Below are 25755 nucleotides of genomic sequence, written 5' to 3'. Positions count from 1 at the left end.
AGCCCAATGTGGGGCTCGATCCCATGTCCCTGGGATCATGACCTGAGCCAAAATCAAGAGTTGGATGCTCAACTGACTGAAGTGACTGAGCCACCCAGGTGCCCCAATTCTCTCATTTTTTAAATATTAATTCCTCCCTACAACCTTGAAATATAGAATGACATGAATTACTATGATTCACATTTTATAGATGAAGACCAAGGTTAAGGGAGTTTGGGCAACTTGATATATAGCACAAAGCTACTCCCTAGTCAGTGTTCCCTGGTAGCATCTGTGATCCCACACGTTTTCTCTGCTTAAAGGAGACATTCTCTTCCTTCCTAAATTAGCATACTTCTGTTAAGTAATGTGATGAAGAGGTCACTAAGTGAGTGGAGGACAAACCTTGTGGGCAATGGGAACCTTCCAGCAGGGGCCTGCATGCCCATGGAGTGATGTGGTCATGTTTCCAGGCAGTCACCAAAGTAGCTTATGGAAACTGAGGTTTGAGGTTTAGTGGAAAAATCACAGACTAGGGAACAAATGGGCTTGAATTCCACCAGCTCCATATTTGGACATTTGTCTTCTTGTCTGTGAAATAAAGGCTTCAACTATCTTTCTCAGATAGATGCACACTCCAGGACGCTTGCCCTGGGCAGGAGTTCGGTATTCAAAAATTCACTTCACTGAGTATAACTGGTGAAAATGTCACAGTAGACAGCTCCAAAGGTAGGTCCCTCTCAAAAGAGGCTGAAAATTTTAGCAAAAACCATGAGAATCAACTTGTCTGAATTCTAGAAAACAAAGCAATCAAGAGAATGCTGAATTAAGAAAAAGGTAACTTGAAAATGGCGGGAAAGCTTTGTGAAGTTTTTAATTTGTCCTTGTCCCACCTCTTTCTTCAGTTTGGCAGGGGTCTTAACAAGGGCAGCTTCTTACATGGGACTCTGGTTTCTAGTTCAAGAAAGAGTAGAGCTGACCATCCTCACAAAAAATTGTTTTCTCTGTTGCCACTTCTCTGGGGCAATCTGAAGGGCTCTGGTCTTTGTCTCGTCTAACTTAGAACTCAGGGTGGAAAAGCAGTAGGTATGTCTCCAAAACTCTGTAAGGCAAATGAATAACCCACAGCCTCCTCGGGCAAAGATTAGTTAAGGCATAGGATACAACATCAAAATCCTAGGAAGAAAAGCTGAGGAGAGAGTAACTTCTGGAAATTAGGGCATTCAAAAGCACCCATGTATACTGAGGAATTTAGAAATTTAAAGTTTAGGGGGCGCCTGGGTGGCTCAGTCGGTTAAGCGTCCGACTTTGGCTCAGGTCATGATCTCACGGTTCGTGGCTTCAAGCCCCGCATTGGGCTCTGTGCTGACAGCTCAGAGCCTGGAGCCTGCTTCGGATTCTGTGTCTCCCTCTCCCTCTGCTCCTCCCCCACTCACTCTCTCTCTCTCTCTCTCTCTCTCTCTCAAGAATAAATAAACATTAAACAAAAATTAAAAAAAAAAAAGTTTAGAAAGCAGGACATAGGCTAAGAAAAGACCTCAGAAGACCCTAAGCTTTCACCTCTGGATGATCTTGGCTCAGCACAAGCTGAGAAAGAATTGAAAACAGTCTGATGAAAGCACTGAAGGAGTGTCCCAGCACAGAGCCAATCTGGAAGAATTCATTAGTTCCTTCCTCCCTCCCTCCCTCTCCCTCTCTCCCTTCCTTCCTGCCTTCCCCCTTCCCTCCCTCCCTCTCTTTCCCTCCCTTCTTCTGTCCCTCCTTTCTTCCTTCCAGTTCTCTCTCTTTCTCCCCCTTCTCCCCCTCCCTTTCTCTCCCCACCCCCTTTCTCCCTTCATTTCGGCTCCTCACATTCAAGGAAACTTCCATCAAAACATTAGCTTAATACAAGCTACAGGAACAGAGATTTCGGAGACCGCACATGAAAAAGAAGAGACTTAGCAAAAACAGTTCAGAAAAGTCACTAAATAAACATCTACAGCCTATAGAAAGCAAAAAACCCAGCACACACGGGGATGCCTGGGTGGCTCAGTCTGTTAAGCGTCTGACTTTGGTTCAGGTCATGATTTCATGGTTCATGAGTTCGAGCCTCATGATCTCATAGTTCGTGAGTTCAAGCCCCACATCGGCTCAGTGCTAACAGCTTGGAGTCTGGAGCCTGCTTTAGCTTCTGTGTCTCCCTTTCTCTCTGCTCCTCCCCCATTTGTACTCTGTCCCTCTCTCTCTCTCTCTCTCTCAAAAATAAAATAAAACATTAAAAAAAGTAAAAAAAAAAAACACAAAAAAACCCAACAGCACAAACCTATAGCAAGCAAAACAAAACAAATCTCAAGAAGGGAGAAGAATCTGATTTCCACAGTTACCACATTATAACATCCAAAATGTCTAGTTTTCATTCACTTCACAGCATGGTTCATACAGAATTTTGGACTTGGACAAAACAGTATAAGTAGCTTCTCAGGAAGAGAGGATCTTGACCTCACCTGGACCCATGAGGAGCTCAAAATCTTGACGTTTTCATTAAATTTTTCCAGGAAGCCAAGTAAAGTCTGATCTGTATAATCAAAACGATTTTGGAAAATAATGGAGCAGATCATATTACAGGTAGCACAGCCCAGGACAAAAGTGGGGTCACAGGGTAAGGCTAAAGAATAGGAGAGATTAAAAAAAAAAGAATAGGAAAGATTTATTAAATAGCATTAAAATATACATATAAAAGTCTTTGTTGTTGATAACAGATAAAGGTAATTTTAGAACCTCTAAAGCAATATCTACCTAGCAATCCCTTTATCGGTGAAAATTTTAGTATGCTTAAAATCAACTTGTCACTTTTCCCTTAAAAGTGAAGTCCATTCCTGCCTGGGTGGCTCAGTCAGTTGAGCATCAGACTTCAGCTCAGGTCATGATCTCACAGTTCGGTTCGTGGGTTCACGCCCGGAGTCCGGCTCTGTGCTGACAGCTTGCTCGGAGCCTGGAGCCTGCTTCAGATTCTGTATCTCCTTCTCTCTCTGCCCCTCCCCTGCTTGCACTCTGTCTCTGTCTACCCAAAATAAATACATGTAAAAAAATTTTTTTTTTAAATGTGAAGCCCATTCCATGCTCGTTTGTTTAATAATAGTTTTCCAAATACTCCATTTATATCACTACATTTGGTGCTCGTTTCAGTAGCACATATACTAAAATTGGAACGATACAGAGAAGATTAGCATGGCGCCTGCACAAGGATGACACACAAATTCGTATATCACTACATTTGTTTACCTGATTTTTACCCAAGGGGACTATTACTTTGAAGAACAAAAGAAACAAATTTAGAGAAATCCCTCCCTCCCTTCCTCCCTTCGTCCCTCCCTCCCTCCCTCTCTTCCCTTCTTCCCTTCTTTTACTTTTTAGCCAACGCAGGGCTTGAACTCATGACCCTGAGATCAAGAAAGACCGACTTTACTGACTGAGCCCACCAGATGCCCCAAGAAGCCACTTTTAAAAATACCTAATAGGGGTGTGTGGCAGTACATGGAGCATGCAATTGTTGGTCTTGGAGTCGTGTGTTCAAGCTCCACATTGGGTGTGGAGATTACTTAAAAATAATAATAATAAAAATAAATTTTTAAAAACTACGTAATGATTCAGGTTATGAATGAAGAATCACACCTGTTTGGTAAGCTTGCAATTAGCACTCATATAAGGAAGGGAAAAAATGACTAAGGACCTGGAAACCTTTTATGTACAATGAATAGTTGAAGTGACCCATGTGTAAAATCAGCAGAGGAAAAGATTAGAGAAAGGAAGATTATGGAAAAATGCAGATACTGGATGGAATGAATGTAAAAAAGCAAAAGCTATCCATATTATATGAGAAGAAAAACTAACACAAATGAATACAAATTATAATACAATTTGCCTAAAATAAAAGTAAAATAAGAAATCTTTATTTCAAACTTAAGTCACAGATAAGCAGACAAAAAAGATGAACTTGATAAAGAGTCCTGGGACGCCTGGCTGGCTCATGAGATCAAGCCCCATGTTCAGCATTGTACCTACTTAAAAAATTTTTTTAAAAACAGAAAAGGCAATAAATAGAGTCCTTTTATTTCTTTATTGCAATATAGAAAAAAATAATTTTCTTCTCTAGGAAATAGTGTCCATCAGGCCCCACATTTATTTGGACAGCCTGCCCTCTTGTGGAATTCTGGAATATTACTATATATAGCCATTAGCAGAAGCCCGTATCGTTGCTATAAATTTTTTACTTGGACTATCATTTAAGTCAATTCTGTCATTTTACAGATAAATGAAAGCAGAGGAAAAGTTTTATATTTTTAGTGGGAAATATTTAAATGAAATTGCTATAATCAAATGATCAATAAACTTTATATGCAAAAGGCCCCAAATTCATATCATCAATGTAATTAAGGTGACCAGAATCAAAAATGAGGAAGAAATGAGACAGAATTAAAAAATAGGAAACATGTTTAGTTAACTGCTCCTATTCCAGACTCCTTTTCAGTTGAAACACTCAAGGACAGTAAGCTTTTGGAAAAACTTATTCTAGAAGGTAGGGGATAAATTTAAGAAGGCCTTGAGATTTCTGTGTGTGTGTGTGTGTGTGTGTGTGTGTGTGTGTGTGTGTGTGAATGAGAGAGAGAGAGAGAGAGAGAGAGAGAGAGAGAGAGAGAGAGAGATTCACAGCTAAAATTTGGTTTTTAATCTTTCGCTTCATTTTAGAGAGAGAATTAAAAAGCAGGGTAATTTGAAATCCACACTGAAAATCAGATTCATTGTGACAAGCACTTCATAAGTCACTGGAGCTGACAGAGGGGGGTAAAATAATTACCATACAAGTTCTAACCCAAATCCAATGATTTTAAAATGCACCTGGAATTTTTATTTAGATCGTGAGGCCAGTAGATCAGGAGAAGATAGCAATTGAAAAGACAGTTTGTTACTCAGAGTTACCAAGAGGGAAGCACCAAGGTAGATGAGGAGGCAGAAGGAACAGAGGGAAAGCATGGGCCAGAGCCTTCATTGGGGCTTTCATGGGAAGGAGTGAGCAAGGCAGGGTAGGTATGCTGAGTACATTTAGGATCAGATAGTTTGAACAGTTGCAGAGGGCTCTGGGTTACAGGGGTGTTCCCCAGTTCTTCAGTAATTGGCCCTGCGTTGATTTAGAGCAGGGAGAGTATTGGCTTGGTGTGTGAGAACTTGGTAAAGGAGGCAGCTGGGGGTATGGGCTGTGGATAGGCTGATTTACAAATCAAAGACATGCTCTAAGACAAGATGTTTGCTATATCTAGTAATTCATTACCCCTGGGAGGGGAAGTTGTTCCCTGGTTCTGCAAGGCCTCTAAGATGTCAAAACATTACAAAATAGAGAAAATTAGAAACATGATTAATAGACTATAAAGGAGAGTAATATAAGGAAAGTCAACTAATAAGGGAGGCAGGGTAAAGAGTTATTAATAGCTGAAACTTAAATAAATCATTTTATAATTTGGTATTTGTGTAATTTTCAGGATTATGCTATAGCATATATTTCTTAACATATATTAAATAATACTACAGATTAGCGAGCAACATTAAATAACTCAAACTGGTAATTTAAAAATAATCGTTTACAGTCACCCTGGAAAACAGGATGGAGGTTCCTCAAAAAATAGAACTACTCTATGACCCAGCAATTGCACTATTAGATATTTACCCAAAGGATACAAAACTACTAATTCAAAGGGATACATGTACCCCGATGTTTATAGCAGCATTATGTGCAATAGCCAAATTATGGAAATAGCTTAAGTGCTCATGACTGATGAATGGATAAAGAAGTGGTATATACATAACCAATGGAATATTACTTAGCCATCAAAAAGAATGACATCTTGCCATTTGCAATGACATGGATAGAGCTGGAGTGTATTATGCTAAGCAAAATAAGTCAGAGAAAGACAAATACCATATGATTTCACTCATATGTGGAATTTCAGAAACAAATGAGCAAGGGGGAAAAAAAAGAAAGAGAAAGGCAAACCAAGAAACAGACTCTTAACTATACAGAACAAACTGATGGTTACCAGATGGAGGTGGGGGGGTGGGGGATGGGTTAAACAGATGATGGGGATTAAGGAGGGCATTTGTGATGAGCACTGGGTAATGTATGAAAGTGTTCAATCACTAACTTGTACATTTGAAACTAATTTAAATTTTAAATTAAAAAATTTTTTAAATAGCTGTTTATAGGGAAATCACAACTGATAAGGGCTGCACTAAGATGCCTGGGGAATTACAACCATAAAAAAAAGTATCATTACTGCCAGAAACATAGACATGAGCCTGGGAAGAAACCTTTGGACAGATCAATGAAGCTGACCAAACACATATAGACCAATGAAGTAAAAGCACATGTCACTTGTTACATGTGCTCCATCAGGGGGTGATGAGGTCACTTCCACTGTGTCCACTTGACAAGTATTCCCTGGTGACATGTTCTGAAACAGGTAATGCACATATACATTATGGGAAAAACATTGTTCTCTAACTCTTTGAAAAAATGACTCCCCAAACGTTCTACCTTCATGACGTAATGATTTGGAAATTAACAAATTTGGGACAGAATAGGATTAAATGACCTTTTGTATACACAGCCTATGCACGGTCATGGAAGGACATACATAACAAGCATAGATACACAAAACCTCCCTTGGTTCTCTGCTGCACACCCTTTCTCCTCCACAAAAGGGCTGAAATGTTTCCAAGGATATCAGTAGACAAGAGAACAAACAGCCTGTCAAGGTCAGAGTTATAGAATAACCCACCATTGGTTTTTCTCAACTCTTCCATGAGGTAGTAGGCTTCCTCTTGAACTCGGCTCTCAAGGTCACTCTTCCCCACCCCCAAATTCCGCAGGGTCATGAGGCAGAAGCGCCGCATCTCCTTCCATCTCTTTCCATTGGTGAAAAGGATTCCTACCAGAGGGAAGACAGAAACTGGGACAGAAGTCCTGGGCAAGGAGGAGGAAGCCTTGTAGATGGGCCAAGTTCTGCTGAGTTACCCTTCAAATTCCTGTTTTCCATCCTTCCTACTCCCATAACCAGTGCTGAACCTGCATACCAGCATACCTACCATGTCCTTTACTAATTCTTTCAGCTAATGGGAAACTTCCTCTGGCAGAAAACTCTTCTCCTAGATCAATCAGGGCTTCCTTCACTGCCTTATATCCATGCAGCACAACAGCAGGCTTCATGCCAAAATACAGAGTGAAAACCGGGCCATAGGTTTTTGAGAGCTGAGAAGCGCAAAGAAAATGCATATATTATTACCCAAAGAAGTCACAATTTGGCTATATTTTGTGCATTTGTGTGTGTGTGCATGATTAAACCTGATATCATCATCATATTGTTGATGTTTTTATTCTGCCGAACGTAGCTTCACCTATTTCTGGATGTTATGTATAAATAAGATTGTTACAGCCGACACATAGAGAGGGCCACTGATGTGACAGGCAATGGCCCAGACTATTATTACTCAGATTATTACAACTAGCCATCACAGCAACACCTTGAGCGAGGTTTATTTACCCTGTTGTATAGAGAGACTGAAGTTCAAAGAATTTCCTATATATTTCCAGTGTCTAATAACAGAACACCCCAGTTTCAACCCTGCTTGGCACACCTCTGATGCCTGAGCAATTTACCAGTCCCCAGTGCCTACCTGGGGACCAATACCAAGCTGATGGTTTCAGGATCATCTGTAAAGCTCATCCCCTGGAGATTCTATCTCTGTAGCCTTACGATGTACACTAGAATTATGTATTTTTTTTAAAAAATCACCACAGATGATGCTAAGGCCCACTCCACTTTGAGATCTGCTGCTATTACTAACATAAAAAGAGAGCCAGCATCACAGAGGCCAGCATCTCATAGAAGGAGAATTACTTCTTTCTTGCAGCATTTGGGGTACAGACAGCAGTTCTGTACAGAATCCAAAGGGATTCTGTTACCATCCAGCAGGCCCCAAGGATTTTTTTCTTTCATTCACTCATGCAAATGAACTACTATTCAAAACTACTTCCTTGACATCAGGCACAATTTGCTTCTTCAGAGTTCAATTTTCATGACTATTCTGAATAAAACACACAGTCTATATAGTAGATGACTTCTCGAATGAAGTCCCCAATCACAAACTATCTCCCTTACCGTTTACCTCCAGCCAGAAGTCATACCAAATGTCTCTGAAACAAAGAAGGGCAGCAACATTCCTCACTTTTGCCATTTGATTATTTTGATGATACCAAAGAATGACCTAAATATTTCTCTATTCATAGAAAACATTATTTTATTACACTATTTTTTAAAAGTGATCTCTACACCCATTGTGGGGCTCAAACTCATGACCCTGAGATCAAGAGTCGCACGCTCTACTGACTGACCCAGCCAGGCACCCCTTATTCCACTATTCTTGACAATACTCCGCAAGGAATATTTGCTTTATAGATATATCTTGATGTTTTTATTTTAATATACTATAATTTAATACATTCTCATAAAGATATTTTATTTAAAAGCAGAGGTTAATGTACATACCCTTTGCAAACTGCTGGAGGAGCATAAAGCATACTTACATTGCATAAGGATTTGCCGATGTTCTTCACATCTACCTGTAGGATATTTCCAATAAAAGGAAGAGGATGAGGGCCAGACGGGAGCTTCCCCTTCCCAGTGTTCTGTTTCCAGAGAGAAAGGAGAAGGCAACAGGAGAGACAGAGCACCAGAATCACAAATGGATCCATGGAAGTGTTCTCTTCTTAGACAACTGTGAGCTTAAAGTCTAAAGCTTCTGTACACTCACTGCTAATTCCACCTGTGATGTTTATAAGGTAACCAATCAGCTAGATTTACTTTCATCTCTCTCTTAAAGGGACTTTGGCCCACTGATAAAGATAAAAGTATGGGGTACTTTACTCTTCTTTTGCTTCTAATGCCATGCCCTGGAGATTCTGTTCTAAAAGGTCTGGGTTGGAGCCCAGGGAATGTTTTTCTTTTTCTTTTCTTTTTTTCTTTTAAACACTCTAGATGGTTCTGATTGAGAGCCAGCGAAGTAAATTATTTGATCACAAAAACTGAAAAATATTCTGGATTTTGAGTAATGACCAGTTTGTGAATTTATGATTTGGGGGGGAAATCCTTGCATATAAAAAAGTTTATCCTTTAATGCTTTATCAAACACTATAGTATATTTTGTCCTAGAAAATGAAAGCCTTTTGAAATATTTTAGTGTACTGCACTAACATTACAACTATTTAAACATAAACTAGGTAATGTAACTCTTAAATGTCCAAACATGTAACAAGTAATTAAGTAAATTTATACAGTAAAACCTTGGTTTGGGAGCGTTTTTTGTTCTGGAAGTAATCCAAAGCACTTGTATATCAAACTAAATTTCCCCATAAGAAATAATGGAAACTCAGATAATTTGTTCCACAATCCAAAAATATTCACACAAAAATGATTACAGTACTGTAATATAATACAGAATAATAAAGAAAATACAAAATATAAAGAAAATAAACAAATTAACTTGCACTTACCTTTGAAAACCTTTGTGGCTGGTAGGAGGGAGACAAGAGAGAGGAGGGTTATTGTGTAGGACAACTTTCACCATCACTAACAGAATCAGTGATATCTATTGGCCCAATGGAATCTTTCTCTTTTCATGCAACTTTAACAAGAAACCTATCCAATGACACTTGCTTTTGCCTCCTTTTGAGGATTTCACAGAAATGTGACATTGCATTGGTGATCATCCACAACCCCACAGTGACAGAGAGAGAGAGAGAGAGAGAGAGAGAGAACCATTTTCTCAGTTGTGATCATGTGACATTCAGTGTCACTTACTACTTGTATTGCAAGACATCACTCATTTATCAAGTTAAAATTTATTAAAAATGTTTGTGCATCTTGTAGAACACTCACAGAACAAGTTACTTGCAATCCAAAGGGTTTTTTTTTTTACATTTACCATATTACCATAAATACCATATTTACCATCAAACTCTTGCTCCCCCAAATACTGGAAAAAGGAATTTTAATTTTACAAATGGAGAAAGGGAAATTTGAAGACAACAGGAGACCCATTCAGTGTTGCACAGCTCATAAGTGACAAAAAGGGGATTTGAACTGAGATCTTTTGATGCCCACTGTGCCTATATGTGATACATACGATCCACCGGTTGCCTCAACAATGATAGGAAAACAAAACCAAGCCCCAAAGCATTAGTTCCTCTGTATGTACACCTCATTGACTGTTCACAAAATAATAGACTTCACTAAATAGAAGCCTTTATTTATTTGATTCCAAGGACAACAGGGCTGTAAGTTCTCAAGAGAAAAAAATAAAAGATAGGGATTCTCCCTTCCTCATAACCACAGAGGTAAAACTTGCTCAGGTAACTGAAAAAAGAGCCAATCTCAGAACTTAGGGAGCAAGACTTGGGAAGCTATGGTTTCCCCCACCTCACAGTCACCTCCAGACATAGCTGCTTCTGTTGCTTTTTGTGGCCTGGCATTGTCAGAAATAACGGAATGAAGTATGCATGGCAAGAAATGGAAGACTTTAAAACAAAAGGCATGGATTCAGTGAATGGGAATGGGAACCAGGGGATTCACTATACAGACGCACAGAATTGGGGCACCTGGCTTGCTCAATTGGTAAAGCATGTGACTCTGATCTTAGGGTTGGAAGTTTCAGCCCCACATTGGGTGTAGAGATTACTTAAAAATCAAATCTTAAAAACAAACAAAACAAACAAACAAACAAAACCCCACAGAACCAACACAGCATGCAGACCTGAACAGATGACATTCAGTGGTCATGAGGATCTAGATATCACTGGAATAAGAGATGTATGTTATCAGATCACTAATAGTAATGCTTGTACAAAGGGATGTTCTGCAAATATCATATCTGTTCTAAACTGACTAGTGCAGATATTTCCAAGCTCTTTTACTAAAGTTTTACCAAGACCCCACTCACACAATGTTTTATCCCTCATATTTACAGGAATATTGAAAATTTATGGAATTTTGACATCTGTCATCTTTTTAATTTTTTTAATGTTTGAGAGAGAGAGAGACAGAGAGAGACAGAGTGCAACGGGCAGAGGGGCAGAGAGAGGAGACACAGAATCTGGAGAAGGCTCCAGGCTCTGAGCAGTCAGCACAGAACCCAATGCAGGGCTCAAACCCACAAACTGTGAGATCATGACCTGGGCCTGAAGTCAGACGCTTAACCGACTGAGCCACCCAGAAGCCCCTATCATCTCTCTTTTGATACATTCAGTTACCTTTGCCTAAGATAAAATTATTTCCATTTTAGGGCTGAGGGAGTTGGGCCTCAGGGTTTTAGCTCCTTTGCCAAGGACACACAGACTGCAGGTGGCAGAGCTCAGGCCCCACACGCCCTGAGAGGTGCGTGCTTCCATATAAGAAAAACACTCAGTTCAAGCAAGTTTCCTATGTTTATTGAATGTATATATACTGAGTATGATTCACTATGCCAGCACTTACCCCACCCAGTGACTTTTAAATAAACATTTGAGTCAATTATGGCAGCACAGGTTGGTTAAAACAGGAGTCAGAAAAGATTTGTAACCTTTAGCATTTGAGTCCAGGTCTTGGTGAACCTTCATAATTTATTAAGGGCAGAGGCAAATTTGCTGACTCACATACCTCTAGATTTAAAAGAGCACACTACCTAATGAACTCCATAGTTTTTTTTTTTTTTCTTTCTTCCTTTTTTTAAATAGGCTCCAACACCCTAGGTGGCACTTGAACCCATGACCCTGAGATCAAGAGTCACACACTCTACCAAATGAGCCAGCCAGGCACCACCTCCCCCTGGCTCTCTTTAAAGCAATCATTTTATTACTTGGGAGATGGGTGTCCCTTCTTTGCTCCTCCTCCCTCTTGCTGAGGCTCCTGCCTCGCCCTTTCTCTTTTTACAAAATGAGTGACAGATGATTCAAGATAGAAGGGATCAGAAATCCCTAGTGTAATACCTACGTTAGTTTTTGGAGTAAGGGATTGGTGACTTGGTGAGGTGAAGTATCACCAGCCCATCAAGTACAAGACCTCTACTTAGAATCCACCTTAGGGTGCGTGGGTCGCTCAGTTGGTTAAGCGTCCCACTCTTGATTTCAGCTCAGGTCAGGATCTCATGGTCATGAATTCAAGCCCCATGTCGGGCTCTACACTGACAATGCAGAACCTCCTTGGGATCTTTCCCTCTCTCTCTGCCTCTCCCCTGCTCACTCTCTCTCAAAATAAACCTAAAAAAAAAAAAAAAAAAAAAAAAAAGTCCCAGTTCAGGGACACCACACACTGAAGTGATTTCCCATCACTGCCCAAATAGATGGTCAGGGAGGCATCAGCATAAAGCCCTCCACAGTCAGAGTACTATAGACCTCAGGACAGAAGTGTTAATTAAAATAGTTTCTTCTTGGGATGCCTGGGTGGCTCAGTTGGTTGAACGTCCAACTTTAGTTCAGGTCATGGTCTCACAATTGGTGGGTTCGAGCCCCATGTTGTGCACTGTGCTGACAGCGCAGAGCCTGCTTCAAGTTCTGTGTCTCTCTCTCTGCCCCTCCCCTGCTCACACTCTGTCTCTGTCTCTCTCTCAAAAATAAAACAAAACATTAAAAACAAAACTTCAAAAAAAAGTTTTTCTTTTTAAGGGCGCCTGGGTGGCTCAGTCAGTTAAGCCTCTGACTTTGGCTCAGGTCATAATCTTACAGTCCCTGAGTTCGAGCCCCACATCACAGTGCAGAACCGGCTTTGGATCCTCTATTTTCCCTCTCTCTCTCTGCCTGTCCCCTACTCACGCTCATGCACTCTCTCTAAAATAAACATTAAATTAAAAAAAGGAAAAAATTATTTCTTTTTAAATAAACCTTTCATTGAAGCAGAATATAAAGTTCTAAAAGTTCAGCTCAGTGAATTATCATCTGAACATACACAGTGAAACCAACACACAGGCCAAGAAAATTAATTTTGCCAGGACCCCAGAAGCCCCTTTATGCCTCCTCCTATTCAGTACCTTCCCCTTCTCTAAATGTGTCCAATATCACATCAAAGGTTAGTTTTTGCCTTTATATAAGGCAAAATGTTAGTTTGTGAGCTTCATATGAATGAAATCATACATTATTTTTTAGTATTGAGCTTCTTCACTTGATGTTGTAGATAGCACTTGGTAGGCTTTATTACAGTGTCTTATTTTATAACTATTCCAGTTTTTTTTCCATTGCATTGCAATGGACATATGGGTTGATTCTAGTCTGAGGCTATTATGAATAGTGCTGTTACTAACACTCCTATAGGTGGCTTTTTTGTATCCCAATGTATTGGATTTCTGTTCAGTATAATCTACAAGTATAATTGCTGGCAATGCAGGTGTTCTTTTTTAGTAAATGCTGCCAAAGAATTATTCAAATGGTTGAAAAATGTTACAATAAGATTGCCAGTAGCTCTACTTTCTTGGCAATACTAAATATATTCAGCTTATTTTCATTTTAGCCATTCTGACATGTATGTTAATAACTCATGTAGTTTTAATTCACATTTTCATGAAGCTTCATGTTGCTGAGCACTTTCTCAGATGTCCATTGGCAATGCCAATTCTTCTTTTGTGAAGGGTTTGTTTAGCTTAGATATGAGCCCATTGCTGGTTTCATATGTATATTTTTATATACTTACTCTTAATAACCCTAAGGGTATAGAAAAGTTTGAACTATGTACAAAGAATTTTATTTATTTTGAACATTTGAGTAAAATTGCTGACCTAAAGTTCCAAAACTGAAATATTTTGGTATGTGTTTCCTAAAAGCAATGCAATTCTCCCATAACCATAATACAAATTTCAAAATCAGGAAACTAAATGATGCATTAGAACCACTCAATCCCTATTTCTACTAATGTTTCATCAAAAAGTCCCCATAATGTTCTTTATGTTCCGTTCAGAAACCATAATCACATGTTGCAAATAGTTGTCAAGTCTCCTTAATCTATTTCAGTCTGGAATAGTTCCTCAGCCTTTTGACTTCCATGACCCTGCCACTCTTGAAGAATACATTTGTAAAATGTCCCTCAGTGTCGGCTTGTCTGGGATTTCCTCATGATTAGATTCAGATTATGCATCTTTTTTAAAAAATATTTTAAGTAATCTCTACACCCAACATGGGGCTCGAACTTACTACCTCAAGATCGAGAGTTGCACACCCCACCGACAGAGCCAGCCAGGTGTCTGCAGGTTATGCATCTTTGATATGAATACCACAGAATGTTTTTTCTTCTTATTGCATCCTATTAGGTGACAAACAATTTCCATCTGCCCATTACGGGTGTTCACTTTGATTACTTAGGAGTGTTTTGGCAGTCTCTTCCATTAAAATTATTTTAATAGCATTTGTAACTAAGAAATATTTTGAGGGTAGACCCTTTGAAACTATAGAACTAGTCATCAAATTTTCAATGGTATTTATATATCATTATGGAATCATGCATCCGACTGAGCCACCCAGGCACCCCAAGGAGTGATGTAATTTTAGTGTTAATAGCAGATGACTGTGTAACACTAAAAATTCACCACTTTGGACAACAAAAGATCCTCAACCATTAAAAGAATTAAATAGTGTAATATAGATTATTTCCTATAATCCCATTTCAGAATAAAAACAAAGTATGAAGTAAACAGAGCAATTGCTTGCAAATTTTGCAATTCCCCCTTTTTTTTTTAATTTATTGGAGTGTCTGGGTTAAGCATCTAACTTCGGCTCAGATCATGGTCTCATGGTTCATGGGTTCAAGCCCCGTGTCAGGCTCTGTGCTGACAGCTCAGAGCCTGGAGCCTGCTCCAGATTCTGTGTCTCCCTTTCTCTCTCTCGCTGCCAAGCCCCTGCTCATGCTCTGTCTCTCTCAAAAATAAACATTAAAAAAAAAAAAAAAGTTTATTTCACCAAAAACCATAAAATACCTAGGAATAAACCTAACCAAAGGGGTGAAAAATCTATACTGAAAAGTATAGAAAGCTTATGAAAGAAATTGAAGGAGACACAAAAAATGCACAACATATTCCATGATCATGGATTGAAAGAATAATGTTAAAATGTCGATACTACCCAAAGCAATCTACATATTCAATGCAACCCCTATCAAAACAAAACCAGCATTCTTCACAGAACTAGAACAAACAATTCTAAAATTTGTATAGAACCAGAAAAGACCCTCAAAAGCCAAAGCAATCCTGAAAAAGAAAACCAAAGCTGGAGGCATCACAATCTGAACTTCAAGCTGTATTACAAAGCTGTAATCATTAAGACAGTAAGGTACTGGCACAAAAACAGACACTCAAACCAATGAAATAGAATAGAGAACCCAGAAATGGACCCACAAACGTATGACCAACTAATCTTTGACAAAACAGGGAAGAATATCCAATGGAATAAAGACAGTCTCTTCAGCAAATGGTGCTGGGAAAACTGGACTATGACATGCAGAAAAATGAACCTGGACCACTTTCTTCCCCATACACAAAAATAAACTCAAAATGGATGAAAGACCTAAACATAAGACAGGAAGCCATCAAAAACCTAGAGGAGAAAGCATGCAAAAACCTCTTTGACCTCGGCCACAGCAACTTCTTACTCAACAAGTCTCCGGAGGCAAGGGAAACAAAAGCAAAAATGAACTATTGGGATCTCATCAAGATAAAAAGACTTCTGCACTGCAAAAGAAACAACCAGCAAAACTTAAAAGACAACATACGGAATAGGAGAAGATATTTCATTTGACATATGAAATAAAGGGTTAGTGTCCAGGGGCACCTGGGTGGCTCAGTCAGTTAAGCATCCAACTTCGGCCCCAGTTATGATTTCACCTTTCCTGAGTTTGAGTCCTGTGTCAGGCTCTGTGCTGACAGCTCAGAGTCTGGAGCCTGTTTCAGATTCTGTGCCTCCCTCTCTCGCTGCTCCTACCCCCACTTGCACTCTGTCTCTCTCTCAAAGCTAAACATTAAAAAAACAGTGGGTTAGTATCCAAAATCTATAAAGAACTCATCAAACTCAACACCCAAAAAAAACCCCAAATAATCCAGTGAAGAAATGGGCAAAAGACACGAATAGACATTTCTCCACAGAAGACATCCAGATGGCTAAGACACATGAAAAAATGTTCAACATCACTCATCATCAGGGAAATACAAATTAAAACCACAATGAGATACCACCTCACACCAGTCAGAATGGCTAACATTAACAATTTAGGCAACAACAATGTTGGCGAGGATGTGGAGAAAGGATTAGGAATGCAAACTGGTGCAGCCACTCTGGAAAACAGTATGGAGTTTCCTCAAAAAATTTAATATAGAACTACCCTACAACCCAGCAATAGCACTACTAGGTATTTATCCAAAGGATATAGGTGTGCTGTTTCCAAGGGGCACATGCACCCCAATGTTTACAGCAGCACTATCAACAATGGTCAAAGTATGGAAAGAGCCCAAATGTCCATTGACTGATGAATGAATAAAGATGTGGTGTACACACACAATGGAGTATTACTCAGCAATCAAAAGGAATAAAATTTTGCCATTTGCGACTATGTAGATGGAACTTGAGGGTACTATGCTAAGCAAAATTAGAGAAAGACAAATATGCAAAAATAATATAAAAACAAGGAGGGGGACAAAACTTAAGAGACTCTTAAATACAGAGAACAAACTGAGGGTTGCTGGAGGGGTTGTTGGGGTGATGGACTAAATGGTAAGGGGCATTGAGGACACTTGTTGGGTTGTTATACATAGGGGATGAATCACTGGATTCTACTCCTGAAATCGTTATTTCACTATATGCTAATTTGGATGTAAATTAAAAAAATAAATTAAAAAGATTATTTTGAGAGAGCAAGAGCAGGGGTGGGGCAGAGAAAGAGGGAGAATCTCAAGTAGGCTCCACACCATCAACAACAGAGCCCAATGTGGAGCTCAAACCCACAAACTGCAATATGGTGACCTGATCCAAAATCAACAGTCTGAGGCTTAACTGATTGAGCTACCTAGGCGCCCAACAAATTTTGTAATTCCTAAATAAATATTTGGATCAAAGGCACCAAAAGCAATATTGCACAATAATTTTAAAACACTAACAATGGATGTATTCACTGTGCTAGAACAGAGATAACATTCAATGAAGACACTTTGTGCCACTTAATACTTGAGAGCATTTATGACATGTAAAAAGGAACAATAATGCAGCTTGAAACAAATTAAAAAGGCAAAAAAGTTAAAAGAAATTTTGACAAAATATTTAAGGCTCTAAAAATCAGAATCTTTCATACAAAAATGTATGCACTTTTCCTTTTCTGGATGCCCAGTGAATTATGTGGACTCTGCAGAAAGTTCCCCCAAGTAGTTTAAAATCCTGGTGGAAGGGTGCCTGGGCTCAGTCATTAAGCAGCTGACTTCATTTCAGCTTAGGTCATGATCTCAGTGGGTTCAACCCTCATATCAGGCTCTGTGCTGACAGTGCTTGGGATTCTCTCTCTCTCCTTCTGCTTGTGCACGCTCACTCTCTCTCAAAATAAGTTAACTTAAAACACCCTGGTGGAAAAGCACATACTCCTGGGAGGTTTGCCCGTGTAGCGGGAGCCAAACTCATGGTCTGGAACAGCTCTCCAGTTTTGGGAAACTGGGAGCTCTGTGTACAGATGTAGAAACAAGCGCAGAGGAGTGACCCCATGTTCCCTGAACCTCTGAACTTACCTTCCTGTGGTGCCCAGATGAGTCAGGCCTCCTGATAACAGTAGCCTGGGAGGAAGGTGCTGGCATTTCAACCCTTAGCTGGCAGAGATCACATGAATGTTTGCCTGTCCTTTCCTAAGTGGGTGTAACTTGTGACATTCTCCCCAGCAGAGTATGAGAGTTCTAGTTTTTTTTTTTTTTAGGTTATTTAGAGAAAAAAGCTCGAGTGGGGGAGGGGCAGGAGGGAGAGAAACCATGAAGCAGATCATAACTTGAGCTGAAGTCAGATGCTTAACTGATTGAGCCACCTAGACGCCCCCAGAGTCCTAATTTCTCTACACCTTCACGGATTTTCAGTCTTTAATGTTTTTTTGTGGTGACTAGTAGCTCATCGTGCTTTTCATTAGTGTTTCTTTGGTATATGATTAAATGATTACTTTTTCATACTCCATGTGCTTTACATTGTTAACTGTCCTTTCAAGCCTTATGTCCATTTTAATTTCTTTGCATTTTTATTATGGAGATTGTTTATTCATGAAATAGGAAAGTTTTGAGTGAGAGTATTAATGCAGAAGATACGGCTACCTTGCAACGGGACCAAGATTTGAAGAGAATAAAGAGGGCATCCTTATGGAGGGTTAGCCAAACATGGCAGATTAAGAACATCCTTACCCCAGGGAGGGTTTGGTGGCCCGTCCCTGACTTGCACGGTCTCTCAAAATAAACTCAAATTACATCACTTCTCTCTTCTTTCAGTTTTAACCGCCTATTATGATTGGCTGGCAAAGGATGGATTTAAAACTTTAGGTTGGAATTTCAACACATTGAAAATTTTATGGTCTATTTTTGTTAAAACATGTGCCTGTCTACTGATCTTTGTTCCTCTGTGAATGACCTATCTAGTTTTAAATGATTCTCTTTGAGGTTATTTTATCTACAATGCATCCAGGTGTAGTTTTCCTTATCCTTTCTGTCTAGCACCTGGTAAACTAAACTAATTCAACAGGAGGTCCTTCATATTTAATTCCAGGAAACAGTCAATAATAGTTTTTAATCTGGTGTGTCCATCTGGTTCTTCTTTGTAACTTTATTCTTGCTTCATGTTTCCAACATGCTCTTTTATGCAGTGAACAAGACAAAGTACCCAATGATGAGATGAGAGGCTGACAGATGGGAAAGAGCAAGATTCTTTGGCAGGAGGAAGGGATAGATGAGGGACATTCATTCTAAAGTGAACTGTGAGCTGAGACTTGAATGCCAAGGAGCCAACCGTGCAAATATCTGAGTGAGGAACATGACCAAACATCAAATCCAAATAATAATGCATCGATGAATTATGAACTGATGAATTGTAAATTTCTGGTTATCTCTGGCATTGCTGGTGCCTCTGTTAGAGTCCACTCAGATCTTAAACTTCCCATTCTCTTTCATGGAAGGATTAAATTATCTTGTGCCAAGTTATCTAATATTCTAATATCACTTCTCTCTTGTACCCTACTACTACTGGTACAAAAAGGGTTCAACGGAAGATGGAGGAACAAATAGGAACAACCTTGAAACTGAGAGAAATAGGGTGAAGGAAAGCCGCATGCACCCAGTGCTCCCACGTGAGTCTGTGCCTGGTTCTGCAGCACAAAGTAGTCAGGTCACAGAGCTCATTTTGATAAAACAGTAAGATAGGATTCATCTTGTATCTTTCAAGTAACCAGAGAAATAAACTTAAGTGGGGCACCTGGGTGGCTCAGGTGGTTAAGTATCCAACTCTTGATTTTGGCTCAGGCCATGATCTCATGGTTCAAGAGATTGACCCCACATCAGGATCTGTGCTGACAGCGCATAGCCTGCTTGGGATTCTGTCCCTCTCTTGCTCTTAAAATAAATAAGTGTTTGGGGTGGCAAAACACACAATCCTTATTCAAAATCCAGTAATAAATGGTACACAGAAGAGGAAGACAGGCAATATAAATGTAACAGATCTGTTCTCACCAGAGGTTCTTTTTTTTTTCATCTGTCCTGCAGGAAATGCTTTTTACTAACTTAATGTTACCAAACTTCACTAATGCATGTACCTGGCATAGATAGAACTAGTTCATGATGACAAATATTACAAGAGTGGTTACCATGGGGTAGGGTTTAATTAGGAGGAAGAGAGAGCCTTCTGAGATGCTAGGAACACTAGATGGTAATACGGATTGGCAGTCACACAGTGGAAACCTGTGTATACAACTCAACACTTAAGATTTCCGTACTCTCCTGAAAAAAGTAACACCTTCATAAGAAGTAAAAGATATTTGTCATATTTCTCTAATGATTATGCTATTTTCATATTTCATTAAATAGCTTTTTAAAGCTCAGAGGAATGAAACCTTCATTTGACCACCTTAATTGGGTGGATGTTGTTAGAGTACTAAGCATGAAGACAGGCATACTTTATTTTATAAATGTTATTTTTTTTAACATTAATTTTTATTTTTAAGAGACAGAGAAAGAGCATGAATGGGGGAGGGGCAGAAAGAGAGGGAGACAGAATCTAGGCTCTGAGCTGTCAGCACAAAGCCCAACATGGGGCTCAAACTCACGGACAGCAAGATCATGATGCGAGCCAAAGGGAGATGCTTAACCGACTGAACCACTCATGCACCCCTGTGTATTCATTTCAATCAAATCTAAAAATTTACACAAGCTAATTCTAGATCACACGAATGACCAAACAACTTTACCATCAAGTATAGCCGCCTATATCCTGGAGTTAAATGCTCAAGTAACACCTTGAGACACCATTTATTGTCTGGTTGCCATTTGCTTGGCATTGTTGTCAAACTCCTGTCCTATTCATGCACAATTGGACTACATTATGTGGTAGTTTAAGCTTAGTTTGCCAAAAGTATATAAGATTTTGAAAAAATATAAAAATATTTTTATAAATTATTTTAATTTCTAATCAAAACCTATTTAGAATTAGCATTATTAGCTACATTAGGGATGTAAATGTGTATAATGGAAACACAAGCTTCACTAGATTTTGATAAGAAACGACATCTTCTCCGAATGTAACAGTAATGGTAGTTAAATCAAGTCAGGACCATAAATGACTCCAAAGAACTGAACAGCAAAAGAGATTTGTTAAAAATTTTACTCCTGGAGTGTCTGGATGGCTCAGATGGTTAAGCATCTGACTTTAGCTCATGTCATGATCTCATGGTTCGTGGGTTTGAGCCCTGCATCAGGCTCTGTGCTGACAGCTCAGAGCTTGGAGCCTACTTTAGATTCTGTGTCTCCCCACCCCTCTCCGTCCCTCCCCGCTCGCACCTTGTCTCTCTCTCAAAAATAAACAAACATTAAAAAAGTCTTTTTAAATTTTTCTCCTAAGTATGATTCCTTGGGCTTAATTTAGTAACCATAATTGATAGTGAAGTAATAAAAAACATGTTATTTGCAGAGATGTACTGGCTAATACAGCAAACAGGATCATAAAAACTTAACTAGCATTAATTTAAAAAGAAGCTCAAAACCAAAATAATTTGAGTATAGACCTTAAAACTAATAGAAGTACCTAATGTTTTGATTATAAACGTTATTACTTCTCATAAATGTTATTACTTTTCAGTCTTCCCATAAAGTATTACTTCAAACCGCTAAGATTTAAAAGAATATAATTACTAAGATATTAGTGAAAGACACTATCAAACATGTTTGCTTAGATTAGAAATGTTCAAGTATCACTTTCACTACACCTTTGAACACATAAGGAACTGCCTGCCTAAGGATATGGAAGACTGAACAATAAAAAAGCTAGTATTTTTCATGACAATGATCAACCGAAGGAAGACAAGCCCTGTTTGAGAATATTCTTTGAGACAAAGAGTATGTGAGACAAAGCAGAGAGTATGTTTCAGCATCACAGAGTGAGAACATCTGTTCCCTTCTGCCCCTTCCTTACTAAAATCTAGAAATAAGATAACATAATAGGATGAAAGAGGTATTAAAACTCCCAGAAGAGAAGAGATGGCAACACAAGATTATGGAAGCTGGAAAATAAATGCATGGTTTCTAACAGTCTCAACAGGTGGAGTACAAGCTCAGAAGCTCAGATTTGGGATAGTCTGAGTTATCAGGCAACCAATTAAACATGTCAAGTAGTCAGCTGGATATGAGTTCAGGGGAAAGAATTCTGGCTAGAGATATAAAGAAATCTGAGCCATCTACTTAAAGCAGTAACTTAAAGCAGTATCTTAAAGCAGCTAAGACCATCAAGGGAGCCCTAAGCTCTGCTTGGGACGTTCTAATGTCTAGGGGTCAAAGACATAAAAAAGAAATAGCAAAGGGGACAAGGAGGAATCAGAGAAGTAGGAAGGAAAACCAGGCCAATGTGTTCGCTAGAAATTAGCAAACTAAGGACATTGTTTAGGAGGTTACACTGTAGCTTAAAGACCAAGCAAACCGAGGTGACAGACCTCAGTAAGAACTGTTCCAATGGACAGAAGGGGATGAAAATCTGACTGGAACAGATCTAGGAAAAAAAAATGGAAGAGGAGAAACAAAAATAATTGTCTGTGTTGTATGAATTTTTAGATTTGATTAAAATGAATATGCACATAAAAGCTAAAATTCTTGAGCTATGTCCACAGATTTCATTATGAGAAACACAGCCCTATATCATCAATTGTAAATACAGACAATTTTTCAAGGAGCTTTTTATAAAAGAGAAATGAGGCATTTCTGTTGGCTCCAGACAGGAGGATATATCCATAGTAACAGGAAAGGAGGACTCATGAGCACAGATGCTGGTAGATTCACAGGTACAGTGGTAGCAACTTTTGCAAGTTCTTTTCTGATTATTTCTATTTTCTAAGGGCCAACAGGGAACAAGATAAGAGGGAGGGGTTACATCTTACAGATGTAAGAACAGAAGTAAACCCATGAAACAGTCACTGGAAAATGTAATCCTGTAACCTGTGCCTATATCCAAGTTAAATGCTCAAGTAACACCTTGAGACACCATTTATTGTCTGGTTGCCATTTGCACGGCACTGTTGTCAAATTCCTGTCCTATTCTTGCACAATTTAGAACAGACTAGGGAAACTTAGTAGGACTACTAAACAACCAAGTTACAGGTATGATTAGCCAGCATGACCGACTGGTAAACATTCCCACTTAAAAAACACACCTGCTCTGTAGTCTGTTCATTTGAATATTCTCTCAGAACAATTTTCCTTCTAAGTCCTAGTTTGATTACCCTAAGGCAGAGATAATCTAATCTATATTGAATACAATAACATTTTCGCGAGAGACAAACAACCTACACAGAAATGTATGGTTCAGGGAGCATTCAGGACCTCTCTTCCTTACAATCTGACATACAAGCCCTAAATTGTTCCCATTTTGGCTTTTATATTCCTCTACTATATACTATGAATTTCATAGGAATTTCATTCCTACATCTTGTTTTCTTCTCTCTGGTACGATTTACTCCTCCTACTATATATACATTTTCAAGGTCTTTGCTCTCGTTATATTCTTGTTTTGCACAATATATTACCACGTTCAACTTCTGGCTTTTTTGGTCAAGACCCTACAGTTTCTCTGAGAGCCTTCTCTGCATTAACCAATGTCCAGTTGTAATCTTCATATGACGTATCTGTATAGTACTACTAATGAATAAAAATCAAGTCAACATAATAATACTGAGTCACAATGCCAGTCCAGACTTCTGCTATTACTTCACCTGAACCATTATTTTCCTGGGGGGGGTGGGGGGTGGGAATCTGAGATCATCATATAACAAACATTTATTTGGCAATTTATTTTATAGAAATAGACTCTAAAACCAAACAATTTCTTATTTAAACACCAGAAAGCATAATCCCAATCATTCCCCCATCAAAAGCCTACTCCATAAATGAAGTACCCCAAACCCATGAACTGTACTCCTAAAAGGGGGGAAAGACTTTAAACTTCCACAGGAAGACTGTATAAATCTGGCAATTGTTAAGTACACATCAGCCTGTACCCAAGAATATTACCGAGCCCAAAAAATTAACGGAAAAATTTAAACTTACTATGAGTACTTCTTTGTTCTTAATAAGGCTCAGAAAATTACCATCTATTAATTATGCAATGGTACAAGTTTCATTATGTAAACTGATACAACCAAAAAAGTAAAGCGGATAATCTGGATTTTAAAACCAATACAGGTAAATCACTAGATGTAAACAAGAACTTTAAGGGCAGTCTTTAGTTCCAATTTAAAACAAACATTCAGGACTGGAATCCTCAGAATTTTCTAGTATCTTGAAAATCCCCATCTTCTCTTTAATCGGTCCTGAGGCATTCATTTGATCTAAGAGAAAAATACATAAATGTTTTTTATTTTTTTAAACAAGTATTTATTTTTTAAAAAGTATAAGAACCTAAAAAAGAATATTAAAAGAAATGTCCAATATGTTGTTATGAAAAGAGTCATCTGTCCAAAACCTAAAAAACCACAAAAATGTGAGCCACTTTATTCCTCAATCATTAATAGTCAATGTAACAAAAGCCAGAAAGTAAAATGTACTCTTAATATAATGAGAACTGGCCTCCAAGGAACAAATATCAGTTTGCTAATCAAAATCACTTCTGTTGAATTTAAGATATATTAAGTATAGGGAAACAGTGTGAATTACATTTTCAGAAGATGTCTAAAAAATACCAAAAGCCTAATATTTGTTAAAGGCTGGAAAGCATGATACCATGAAAATTTATATTAATACACACCCCAGCTGATAACATGTGGTCTTTTACATTTTTGTCAATGATAGCTATGGAATGAAATCTCTACTGGTGTTGAGTGGCATTACTCTGATTTCTTAGGAAGCTAAAGCATCTTTAATATGTTCCCTGGCCACTTTCCTGCCTACTCACGTTGTCCTTTTCTCTTGTTGACTTTTAGTTATCTATATGTGATAAACACTTCCTTATCTGTTAGGTGTTGCAAATATATTTCTGTGGTTTGTCTCTAATCTGTTTACAGTATCATCTGCTTTAAAAAAATTTTTTAATGTTTATTTTTGAGAGAGACAGGAAGAGAGAGATGGAGACCCAGAATCCAAAGTAGGATCCAGGCTCGGGGTTGTCAGAACAGAGCCCGATGCGGGGCCCAAATCCACTAGCCATGAGATTGTGACCTGAGCTGAAGTCCGAAGCTTAATTGATTGAACCACCCAGGCACCCCAGTATCATCTGTTTTTATACAAGTCTTTAATGTAATTAAATCTATCAATCTATAAATAAACAAACATAAAAAAAATATTTTCCTGTCCTAAAGTCATACATGTATTTTCCTGTATTTTTAAAGTTTTGCTTTTAACATTTAGGTTCTGACCTGTTAATTTATTTACAATTTGTTCTTGAGTGTGGTATGGTGTCCTAGCTGTTGATTAGAAATGTCCCGGGGCATGCTTAACAGACTGAGCCACCCAGATGCCCCAAAACTATAAAACTCTCAAAAGAAAACACCATGACCTTGGCTAGGCAAAGATTACTTACACATGATACCAAAACAGTAAGTGGTAACAAAAAAAGATAAACTGGACTTTATGAAAATTAAAAAGTTTTGCCCTTCAAAACACACTAATTAAGAAAGTGCAAGATAAGGGATGCCTGGCCAGCTCAGTTGGTAAAACATGCAACTAACTCTTGATTTCAGGTCATGAGTTCGAGCCCTATTTTGGGTGTACAGTTTAGTTGGGGGGAAAAAAAAAGAGCATCCAAGATAAGCTATAAACCGGGAGAAAATATTTGCAAAACAAATATCTGATAAAGGACTTGTATCTAGAATATATAAAGAATTCTTCCAACTCAATAACACAATTTTAAGAAGAGCTATTTGAAATGAAGCTGAAGATATCATGAGACTATATGCAGTGATGTGCTTGTAAATGTTCAACAATTGGCTTCCCGGATACCCTGCCCCATCAAAAGGCCCTGGATTTGTAGTTTTCCCCTATTTCCAC

General features: G+C 38.6%; 2 protein-coding genes and 1 non-coding gene across 10 annotated transcripts in view; 1 reads left to right on the top strand and 2 right to left on the bottom strand.

Annotated features, from left to right (window-relative positions):
* Positions 1-16034, bottom strand: part of LOC106965832 (cytochrome P450 2C41) — a 38889-nt gene extending 22855 nt beyond the window's left edge. Inside the window, exons 1-7 of one of the 7 annotated variants that reach the window (XM_053207382.1) lie at positions 15848-16034; positions 9560-9577; positions 8594-8695; positions 8169-8203; positions 7096-7258; positions 6789-6938; positions 2463-2623 (exon numbers count right to left, since the gene is read on the bottom strand). In XM_053207382.1, coding sequence (XP_053063357.1) covers positions 2463-2623; positions 6789-6938; positions 7096-7216 — 432 coding nt within the window. In that variant the 5' untranslated portion in view covers positions 7217-7258; positions 8169-8203; positions 8594-8695; positions 9560-9577; positions 15848-16034. The other 6 variants (XM_053207383.1, XM_053207381.1, XM_015061919.3 and 3 more) reach the window with 6 other exon arrangements.
* LOC113600416 (U6 spliceosomal RNA) lies at positions 3132-3238 on the top strand. Its single transcript, XR_003421409.1, has one exon. It is a non-coding gene; the product is annotated as a U6 spliceosomal RNA (small nuclear RNA).
* Positions 16035-23532: 7498 nt separating the features above from the next.
* The window catches only part of HELLS (helicase, lymphoid specific), a 39410-nt gene continuing 37187 nt past the window's right edge, over positions 23533-25755 (bottom strand). For both annotated transcript variants that reach the window (XM_053207703.1, XM_015061916.3), the window contains exon 23: positions 23533-24101. In XM_053207703.1, coding sequence (XP_053063678.1) covers positions 24007-24101 — 95 coding nt within the window. In that variant the 3' untranslated portion in view covers positions 23533-24006. The remainder of the gene's footprint in view (positions 24102-25755) is intronic.

This window comes from Acinonyx jubatus, chromosome D2 (genome assembly GCF_027475565.1).
Source record: "Acinonyx jubatus isolate Ajub_Pintada_27869175 chromosome D2, VMU_Ajub_asm_v1.0, whole genome shotgun sequence".
NCBI lineage: Eukaryota > Metazoa > Chordata > Mammalia > Carnivora > Felidae > Acinonyx > Acinonyx jubatus.
This window is presented reverse-complemented; position numbering and strand designations above follow the sequence as displayed.